General features: G+C 28.0%; 1 protein-coding gene across 1 annotated transcript; it reads left to right on the plus strand.

Annotated features, from left to right (window-relative positions):
• The first annotated feature begins 2,131 nt into the window (after nt 1-2,131).
• Nucleotides 2,132-10,977, plus strand: LOC128392009 (uncharacterized). Its single transcript, XM_053351980.1, has 4 exons — nt 2,132-2,687; nt 2,984-3,525; nt 9,256-9,580; nt 9,671-10,977. Exons 1-4 carry the CDS (start codon nt 2,682-2,684, stop codon nt 9,824-9,826), a joined length of 1,029 nt encoding a protein of 342 aa, XP_053207955.1. The 5' UTR covers nt 2,132-2,681; the 3' UTR covers nt 9,827-10,977.
• Nucleotides 10,978-11,627: the final 650 nt, after the last annotated feature.

An 11,627-nucleotide genomic window follows, 5' to 3' on the forward strand; every position in this document is an offset into this window, starting at 1 on the left:
TTTTTAAACTTTTCTTTCATATTAACTTTAATTCATTAATCTAATTAATGATTAATTGTGCTGGAGGTATGATGTTAATTGTTAATCATCTAATTGTGATAAGAAAAACAAATCAAATCAAGAGAAAGAGACAAATACTTGATTATGATTAACTCGAGGCATTAACCAGATTACATGCTGATTAATTAGATGATTAACTAAATAGTAGTTAATTAATTGATTGTAGACTGTGACAATGATATCCGACTGTCTAATGACAATTAACTCTTAGAGTAAGTAAATTGATTGAATTAAGTATTATTATGAATGAGTAATCAAAGTTGATTATCAAATTATTAACTATGGTTCAATCAATCAATCTGTTAATTGTTACAATTAACTCTCGATAGTTTTAAAACTTTACTTTTATAGTGAACAAAAAAATCAACAGGTCAACAGGAAATTGATGGAAAGTTAATTGTTACAATTAACATATTCTATTTAATTAATTACCAATTCACACCCACATGATCAATACCCAGCAAAGAGCTGCCGTTGATTTAATTGTTTCAACAATCAGGCGAATAATTAAATTGTTAGAATTGATTTTCACCACTCAACCAATTCTTTGATCTGGTTAAATTTAATCATTTCGTTAATCAACTAGATTGTTAAATTAAGATGATAATTAACCTACAACATAGACATTAAATTGTGATTTTTGTACTAATATTAATTATTGATTCACTAATTGTTGACAGTTTGATTATTTAGCACAAAGAATGAGAGTTAATTAAAAAAAACTTAAATTAATGGTTGATTGAAATCTATCACCTCGACAAATCAATTAACCACAATTTAATCAAGGCTCCTTATAAATTAACCACCAGTCTCTAATTGTCCTCAATTGTCCGATTAAATTGTTACAATTTTACAACAATCAATAACCCTCGATGAGAAAAAAAAATTGAAATCATTTTTCCCTATTCCAAATTAATTAATTAACTCATATCAGCTAATTGTCAACAATAAATTGATTATGTTTCAATGCTTAATCTTAATCATCAAAAGTCATTATCATGAAAATTGATTAACAATTGATTTGATTAACTTTAATCGGGTTGATAACATGATTACAATAATCAACCTTGATCAACAATAGTTAATTGCTGATAATAAGAGAGATAGAATGAAAAAAAAAGTTAATTTTCAATGATTAATTAATTTGATTAGGGTAAAAATAACATTTTTGTTCAATAATAACAATTAAAAACTGGGGTAAGCGCCTTAATTGTGATCAAGTTAAATTGTTATCATTAGAACTGTTTATTTAATGGTAAACAATTAAAGGTAAACAATTAATTTGGTATTGACAATAATGAGGAAAAAAACATTTATACTTATGGAAGATGATTAAAAGAGGAAACAATCAACAATTAAAAAAGTTTTACAATCTAATTAATTAAATTGTATTGGGAAATTTAAACAATCAAGAGCAAAAAAAAAGTCGATCAATGATAATTTACAATTAATATCGTTACATGTAATATACCAAAAAAAAATTAGCAAAAAATTAAGTAACAATTAACATAGACACAGAAAATTAACAAAATAATGATAACTTAATTGTGATTTAATTTACCTAATGGTTAAAAGTAAAGCTATGAATTAAATTAGGTGTCACCATGATAATAAATACTAATTGTAACAAGAAACTGATAACAATTTAGGTCAAAATTTAAGATTAATTAAAATTAATTAGTGTAAGTATTAAATGATAACAGTTGATCATATTAACACAGTAGCAATTAAAATGTTAACCAATTACACAATCAAAACAAGAAGATGATGAAAGATGAAAAAAAGAGGAGGATGATAATGATATTATCATCATCATCATCATCATCATTGATGAAAAAAGAAACGGGTAAATGGGGATGGAGAAGACAAAAAAATAGACAGAGGAAAAGAAAGGGAAATCAAACTCATACATGATGATGATGAAGATGCAGGGGATCATAAGATAACAATAGCTCCCTCATCATCATCATCATCATTTCTCCCCCACTTACTCCTACTTTTACCTTTTCATCTCTCTCTCTCTCTTTCTCTCTCATTATCATCTTCTCACTGATTACTTACTTTTTTTTCATTCACCGGTTTAATGTCATAACAATATTACAGATAATTGTCATCATCGTCCTCATCATCAACAGTATTACAATTATAATTAATATATTATCATCATCATTAGTATTAATTGAGGTGGGATCACCTTTGGGATGCTTAATGAATCAAGATATCGGCACAAAGTCATTTTTTGTTACCTGACAAACATTTTCAACTTCATCTTCATCATTTGTTACGATAACTTTTGTTTCTTGTTCCAATCATTTTGTAACTTTGTTCATACCTGATTTTTTGTTTAATTTACTCACAATTAACAAACTCACCAATCAATTGATTAGCTGTGTTTTCAATTGTTTCCAAGTTTTTTTTTTGTTTTAATTAACTTCTTGTGTCCATTATGATTTAAGTTTTCATATTTACTATTTTTTGTATCTCATTTACCAAACAATTAAGTTGATCATCTTGAAAAAAAAGCGGCAACATTTAGATATTGTTTTTTTTAATTCTCTAATTGTTTGAACAATTAATTTCAGACCATCGACAATCAAATCATCCTGTTGCCTCCATTGAATATGTGTGTAAGTAATTAAAAAATTATCACTTTAATTTTTTTTTGTTTTATTATATTAACAATCAAGTTGATCAAGTAAATTGTAAGGAAAAAGAAATAGTTTATTTATTGTTTACTTGGTGTTAATTGTCAGATAAATCAATTAATTATATTATTATTTTATTGAAACTTTTCGTTATCATATTGGGTTGATTAAATTGTTTGTTAATTAGTTTTCCAATGTGTACAATTAATCAAACTGTGATTATCAATATGTGTTGGATTTAATTGTTGATCAACTCTCTCTCTCTCTAATTAATTTAGGTTTTTGATCCTTCATCATTAACACTATGTAGTCCATTGGTACCGATAACTGTAGCCTACTCACCGATTGCTACATCAACTGCCCTTTGTCCAGCCTTACCCACCCTTCCAACACATCATCATCATCATCATCTTTCACCATTACCCACACACCATCATCACCATCACCACTTAACCCCAACCTTAACCACCACCCCTCAACCTGCCCAATCACAACCTCCACCACCACCACAACAACAACAACCATCACTTGTCACCGCATCGGTGACCACAACCCAAGTGGTAACAACAACATCGCCCTCACCACAACAGCCCCAACAGCAGCAGCAACAACAACAACAACAACAGTCACAACAAACAACGATAACTACACTGCCCCTACCACCTCCACCACCCACACTCTCTCTCATACCTCCACCCACAAGTACAACTGGTTATTATATTCAAGCACCACCACCACCACCACAAATCACAACAACAACAACCTCACCAATCAATGGATGTCCACCATTAATTAAACCTTCACCATGGAATCAATCATAGTAAGTAATCAACTAATTGTCACAATTGATTATTTTACTCTTTTTGTCTCATCATCAGCAGTTACGATTATATATTAATATCTTTAATTGTTTGGGTGCAACAATTTATCTTCAATAACTTGATCAATTATTGCAACAATTAATCAATCCATCTACTCCTAATCTAAGCAATTTAAATTATTTCATAACAACCTCTGGAATCATGATTGTAATTAATAATATTAATCACTTTTTTTTTGAGTATATCATCAAATTATCAGACTGATCACTTAATTGTGATGTAAATCAAATCAATGAATAATTCATCAAATTAGAAAAGGAATAGAAAAAAAAGTAAATTGATTAGTTAATCATGTTCATCAAGAAGAAGAGGAAAATTATTTCTCTGAATTTAATTGTAGCCCTGATGATGATTTATTGAGATTTAATTAATAAGTACAAATGAAAAACAATCACCATTCACTCATTACAATTAACCATGATTTACTCTTGATTGTTATCATTCAAATTGTGACAATTAATTTCCATAATCTAGAAAAAGTGAAATAAAAAAGTTTCTCGTCATTACTTTGAATCGTTTTCATCACAACAAAATTATCATTATCATCATTGTTGTAATATATTCATTGTTGTTAGTTAATTGTTTACCAACAATCATCGTTGGCTAAATCATTGTCAGTCCATTTTTCAATGATTTAGTTATAATCATGACAAAATTAACGACATTGTAAAGATAAAATTAGTTTAATCATGATTTAGATGAGATTCTAAATATCAACATAATCGAGTTGCTATTTGAATATTTTTGTTTCATCAAATTTAAGATGATTAAGTTGATTTGGTTAGATGATTTAGCTAAATGATGCTAATTTATTAGATTAATCAACAATTGAGTTACTTAAAGAAACCTAAATACAAAAGTTAATCATCTTTTGAGTGTCACATCATTACGTTGATTGATGTAATTTATTAGTTAATTGCCTCTGGCAAAATCACAATCATTGATTGTTGCATGTTATTAATAAGTGAGAAAATCAAAGATTAAGTTAATTGTTTCAATTGTTACGAGAAAATTGTTCAACCAGATCCAAATTTTTCTGCAAGATTGGAAAACTTTTCTTTACCTTATAACAATTAAGAAGGTTAATTGTTGATAACAATTAGCATGCGAATTTAATTCATTGATTAACCACACAAAAAGGTTAACCAACTAATCAAAAAAATTGTCTTAATTGTCGCAATTTTTATGATTCGTTGTTGCTGATTAACTTTCCTTTTCCTGGTTCCTAGACTCTAGTAATTAACATTGAGATGAATGATTAGATTTACTAAATAGTTGATTGTAATTAAGGAATAAAAGAAAAATTAACTAAGTAATAATCAACAATTAAATCTTCTGGTGTTCATTGATTAACCTAATCAACTTTATATAAATAATAATATAATTTTTTTCACCACTTTAACCAGATACAATTAAACATCATTAACAGTTAACTACTTACTTGTTGGTTGTTTATTATTATTGTGATTAAGTTAATCATTAATCAGATAATCTAATCCTACTAATAGAAAGGGGGGAAAGTGAAGACTTAATTAACTTCTAGTTAATTGTGTTGATTAAATGAGATTTGAATCGTGAAGTAAATTGAAGGAAAGAAAGTCAAAGATTATAATTAAAAAGTGATTAGTTTAATTGTTACGATCTGATTGTTTTGATTTTACTTTCAGATATTTAGATTATAATCCTTAATTGTAACTGTTAATTAGTTAATACAATTAACTTTTTCTTGTAACTTTTTCAATGAGAAATTTTTGTTTTCTCAAGATTAACTCAATTAATCAATTTGCTCTTTGGCAATAATTACTTTAACAACAATCAGCTAACTGTTCATATCTTAAATTGCAATAATTATGAATATCAGTAGGCATTAATAACAATAATGATAATCATGGGTAATTATAATAATCAGTGATTAAAATCAACTAATTATTGAAGCTAATCAGTGAGGAAAAGTAATTATAAGAAAAAAAAACGGAAGGAATTAATCACAATTAATAATGATGAAAGTAAAATTAACAGAGAGACACAATTAAAGGTTAAAACTTGATCTGATTAAATTGTGAAGCTTTGATCACAAATTAGTTTAATTATTTCCTCATGATTAACTTGGATTGATGATTGACAAATTTGATTGATTAACGTTGATTGTTGATTGAACTTTTTCTCTGTCTCTCTTTTTCACAATTAAGATTAATTGTAATTTGTGTTCAATGTTTCAAAATGGAAAACCTTTGTTAATCAATTGATTCAATTCTTATGGAAAACAAAATTAACTGTATTTCCCGTAATCAGTTAACAATCACAATTAAAGGATTCGATTGATGGTTAATTAGATTTTTCAACAATTGATCATTATTCTGATTATTTACTTTTCCATGTTTGTATTTCATTTTCATTTTTAATTTCACCTTGATTAAGGAAAAGAGATGAAACTAAATTAGTGATCAACGTTTTTTTTTTAATTGTTACCAATTCATGTTAACGATAACTTGATTACCTTTTCTGTGTTGATTTAGATTCGCTTTTCAAGGTTTTAATTGAAGTGAATTAGTTGATTGATTAATTATGTTTTAGCTTCTTAATTGACATCGGAAGTTGATTGTTCCGTAGTGTTAATTTGAATCTTTCATTATTGTATCTAATTTTTGCTTTATCAAGTTAATCAATCAATGCTATTGATCAGTAACTGATTGATTAGATTAATTATTGATTGTTGCGTAAGGTTAATTGTGAATCACTTTTCGTTAATTGCATAACTGATTGGCTTTTACTTTTTGTTACATTTTCACAACATTTGACAGTTTCTATTGAAGGTTAAATGATTATGACAATCAGAGACAATTGAAAGTCAACAATTAAATTCTATTGGTTCAATGTGCGTTAATTAAATTGCTAAATTGTCATTTATTGTTTATCCAATCAAATTTGATTCGTTGATTGTTTGTTGTTTTGAGAGTCACAATTAACTCAAAAAAACTTTTTAATTCACTAATTTGGACTTTGATTACTCCATTGGCAATCTAATAGCAATGAAGATTAATATTCAAACAATAGAAAACTAATCTTCATCAAAGTATTTGAACAATTTAATTTAATTGCTGTTTAATCGTACATATGAAAGACCAAAGATCAAAACTCAATACCACCAGTGAGTTAATTGCGGCACAAATGAAAATGAATCAATTGAATCGTTAAGTTAATTATCGTTACAATAAACGATTTCGTTACAACGAAATTAACTTTTACCCGTATGATTGATAAATGATGATGATAATTAAATAAGGTTAATTAGCGACTATGGTAAGAGAGGCCGCGATTCTGCTTGTTTTGGATGTGTATTGATTTTTTATCCGAATAATTAGCCAACAATTAATAAATTAATTAATTAACTTCCATCATCAACTTATATACTTTGAATGTTTCATTCATATGCATAAATGTGAGTAAGCATAAAAATTGTTCACTCACCAGCCTCATGACTAGACGAAGCTGATTGTTTACTAATCAGTTCCGGAAGGATATTAATTGTTGTTTGTATAATTGTTTATCAATATAATAATTAACTTTTACTATTTTATTTTCTTGAATAGTAAATGATTAGTTGATTGCTACCACTGTTTTCTTAAGCAAATTAAGTATTACAACTACAATCTGATCAATGATTATATTAAGAAATAAGCATTTAATAAGATATTGATTTGGTAATAAATGTAAATAAATCAACTAATTGTTGCAACAAGTTTTCGGATAAAACCTTGAAATATTGTTAATTGTTGTTATTTTATTATTAATAGAAAGCATTACAATCCGGTCAGTTAATTGTTAAATTGTAAATAACTAGATTAATAAATTGAAAAATTAATTTTGTAGTAAAAAAAAAAGTTTTGCAATTCATCATAATTACAATTGTAACAATTAACTAAGCAAAAATTGATGCTAATAGTTTCAATGGATTTAAATTGCTCGATTAAATTTTGTTCACAATTAGTAGTAAATATAAAAAAAAACAATTTCTACCACCCGATTAAATGTTAATTGAGTTGATTGTTTAATTTTACAATCAACATGAATTTTTTTTTCAATATTCAGTTGATTCTCAACGATCGGCTAAACAATTACAAGGTTATATATCTGCAACAATCATAATGATGATGACGATGATGATGATGATGATGATGATTAACTGTTAATTTGGTAAGAAACTGTGTACACAGTTGACTGACAATAGTAAACATCAATAATCAAAAAGGTAAATTTAATAACAATGAGTAAAAAATTGCAAAGACAAAGAGAAATGAAAAATTATGAACAAAGCATAAAAAATTATAAAGGTAATAATTTATTATGATAAATTATGGCGATGATGATGATGATGATGATGATGATCGTTATCATGATGATGACGTTGATTCTGGAGGGGGTAAGTGATTAAGGAAAGTGATTATCTTATATGTGAGGATTGGGATGTCAATGTCAATCCTATTATTTTTTTGTCTTCATTCATTTACTGCTAATTGTGACATTGATCAACTCAACTTCAACAATCAGCATCATCTTATTTACAATTTAAATTGATTCACCTTAATGATTTCAACGAAAGTGTTAGCGTGTTAATATTGTTGTATGTTAATTGTTGCCATTGTTTTGGATCGGGTTTCCTGTTGTTGTTGTTGTTGTTGTTAATGGGAAACAATTGAAATATTATTATTATTAATTGTGATCAAAACAATTGTGATAATAACTTTTTGTTTCTCTTGATTAACTATTAAATTGTTGGTTAATCAACAATCAAAAAAAAAAGAATTAACTTTTTTAAACTTTATGAGGTTTGAGAAAAGTTTTTCTTTATCAATATTTATCAGTTGTTGTTGTTGTATTGATTATTGATTGTATTTTTTAATTGTTGTTTCTCTCGGTTCCCAATCAATTTAATTTGATTCTCCATCTTGACTTGGCGATTTAATTGCAAATCAATGGGTCATTGATTTAGATGAATTAATTTGTTCGGGTTTAGGTTTGGTATCTTTGATATTCAGATTTTGATTGTTCATGTTTAACTTTTGTTGGTTAATTGTTTCAGTTTTTTTCTGTAACAATCAATTCAAACCATTAAGACTTTGATTTCTAATTTCATTGGAATTAATTATTGATCTAAATCAAATTATTAATAACATTAAATATGACAACTTATCTTTACCAATTGATAGTTGTTATTAATTGTTGTAAACTTGATTAATACCAATTTTCAAGTGCTGATCAACCAGACTGATCAAATGTTATAAATTGTCGTGATTTAATTTCAGTGTAAACTTAATTAAGGGGGAAAACTCAATCAATTAACAATTAAAAGGAAGTCATGAATCTGATTACCCCATAGACTTTTGTCAATCAATTAGGACGCAATTTAAACTCAACTTTATTCATGACTAATTAACCAGAATTACAATTAACTTGATGCAACAATTGAATCAAATGATACGTAGGCGTTTAATTAGCTTAATTCATTTAAAAGAAACGAAAATGATGCAATTATCAAATGAACAAATCACTATTGAAGAAAATTAATTTCCTCATCTAAAACAAAGGACTGATTATTAATTGATTTACAAACAGAAAATACCAACAATTAACTAATTATAATGATTTACTTTTCAATTTACTTTAACCAGTGGTATGGAGCACGTTTGGATGGCTCATTTTACATCGTTATTTAAATCGTACCCACACCAATGGTGTTTGATGCCGGTCGAATCGCGACCCTTGGGTGGTAACTTTTCCACCTTTGTGGACTCGGCGAAGGTGCGATTCTGTTGCGAGGATTGTGGCCATGGATGGACATCAATGAAGGGCCGAGTAGCCTTTTGGTTTGACCTAACCAATTATGCAGGATACCCTCAGGGGTTAGTTGCATTCAAATTATTTGGTCAACAATGTCAAAAGTGTAAAGCTGAAATCTATGAGCCACCAATGTGGTATCCAGAGGAAGTATTCAAGGTATAATTGATTGATTAATGATCATCTTTAAATTGAATTTCAATCAGACTAATAACTAATTAAATTATCCATTTGCAAACTGATCAACAGGTACTGGTTAATCTTTTCAATAGAGTGGGTCAAAACTATTATGGTTTCTATTATCCACCATTGGAGAAAACCCGTCGACCTGGTAAGCCTCGAACTCCGCATAATAGTACTTTATGTCAAGCATGTAAAGATGGAGTTTGTACTAATCGAAAATGATAATTAAACTGTAAATCGAAAATGGTTAACGAAAAATGATTCCGTCCAACGATTTCACCACGAAACACAATTATCGTCACCATCGCCGTTATATTTACATCTAATGAATTAATTTAGTAAAAGTTCAATTTAGTTTGTTAAATTTTCACAACAATTTACTGCAAGATCTTCATACTCTCACCTTTACATTGGACTGATTGGGTTGATTTAACAATTTAATGATAAACAATCAACCAATCGAATAAGAATCATCAACTACTTTGCAATTCATCATCAATTTAACTAAAAAAAACTTGATCCATTTGATTTTAAAACCATGATCATTGTGGATTAATCTCATAATTATTATTATCACAACAACATTTAATATTTAATCAATTGTTCAATTCTTAATTATCACTGTCAATGTTTCTCTCTCTCAACCATAAAAATTAATTGTTGGATTTAGTTATCACAATTTACATTATTTATCAAATTTTGTTTCAATTTTACATAAATATTATCACAATTTACAAATTATTTGACATTAATTGCTTCATTTCAAGGTCGATTAATGGTCAGGATCAAAGGTTTTCAACTCGGCATTTGGTTACTGGCAGTTAAAAATAATGAATAAACCCAATGAACTTTAGGATTTGGCTGAATATCACCTAACCCTTTCGCCATAAATGAATTTAACTGTCCATCAAGCGATTCCCATAAATCTAAAATGACTTGATCATAAACTGCTCGGAAATTATTTATAATAAGTTTCCCAATCCAACTAGATTTGTGGTCAATCGAATCAAAAGTCAATCGATTTCAGTGCATATCGTAAAAAGATAATCGGTCAAAAAAACAGTTAAAGCCAAAATCGCTTCAGCCACTTGCGATTTCGGAGAGTCACCTGTTGACTTAGGAAGTACAGAGAAATACAGAAACCTATGGCCAAAAAAGATGAGACTCTTCAAAAAAATCGTCATAAATTAGTCGAGTTGAATTTCCCATTGATACCCATACTAATTTCATAATGGAGAGAAAGGTTTCCAAAAAAAACGAAAAAACCTCAAATTTGATGTTCCATTATCTTCACTGTCACTTAATATACGAACTTGAAACGACCAGTTCTAGATCACGAACTTTTCATTAAAGCTAGTTTCATTTACATTGGACTCGTTTTTGAAAAGATTCAGAATTTTTAAGAAAAAAAGAAATACAACTCGAGTAAAACTTTCGAGTACTTTCGACCTCAATAAAACCGAAGTCGAAAAGGTTGAGAATCTGAATTTTTCTAATTGCCATGAGTATATGTATAAACTATTAGAATCATGAATTTTTTTTCTAAAACTTCATGATTGTTCAATAGTTATGACGATTTTTTCGAAGAGTCTCCTCTTTTTTGGCCATAGTAATACACTGGTCATATGTACAAGTATGTTAAGCGCTTTCTACCGGGTGTTCTAATTGTTTATTGATAATATTATTGATTCGGGCCACCAAATGGCCTTGAAAGTTATTAGAATGACCGAAATGACTTTCATATTAAAACGTGATAATCGATTATCACCCAAACTCGAATCTCATAAAAAAAAGTCCTTTAATTATTCTGTCTTAATCAAAATTTCGAACACTTGTAATTACAGTTGTTTCTTAATTAGTGTAATAAACAACAAACATGAAACAATTACAAACAGTTAATTTTTTAAATGGAGAGCAATAAACGGCTTAACTATTAATAGTTAACCAAGGAAAACCTTAATTACCAGATAAATAGTCCTGGAGGTAAGTAAAAGCTTTAATTGTTTGACGAATAATAAATTGT

Source organism: Panonychus citri, unplaced genomic scaffold, assembly GCF_014898815.1.
Source record: "Panonychus citri isolate SS breed McGregor unplaced genomic scaffold, ASM1489881v1 Contig00135, whole genome shotgun sequence".
Lineage (NCBI taxonomy): Eukaryota > Metazoa > Arthropoda > Arachnida > Trombidiformes > Tetranychidae > Panonychus > Panonychus citri.

What these genes read in the sequence shown, in the direction of transcription:
- LOC128392009 (XM_053351980.1), top strand. An exon ending in TCACCATGGAATCAATCATA is followed by an intron (nt 3,526 to 9,255) that starts GTAAGTAATCAA and finishes TACTTTAACCAG; the next exon opens with TGGTATGGAGCACGTTTGGA. An exon ending in ATCCAGAGGAAGTATTCAAG is followed by an intron (nt 9,581 to 9,670) that starts GTATAATTGATT and finishes ACTGATCAACAG; the next exon opens with GTACTGGTTAATCTTTTCAA.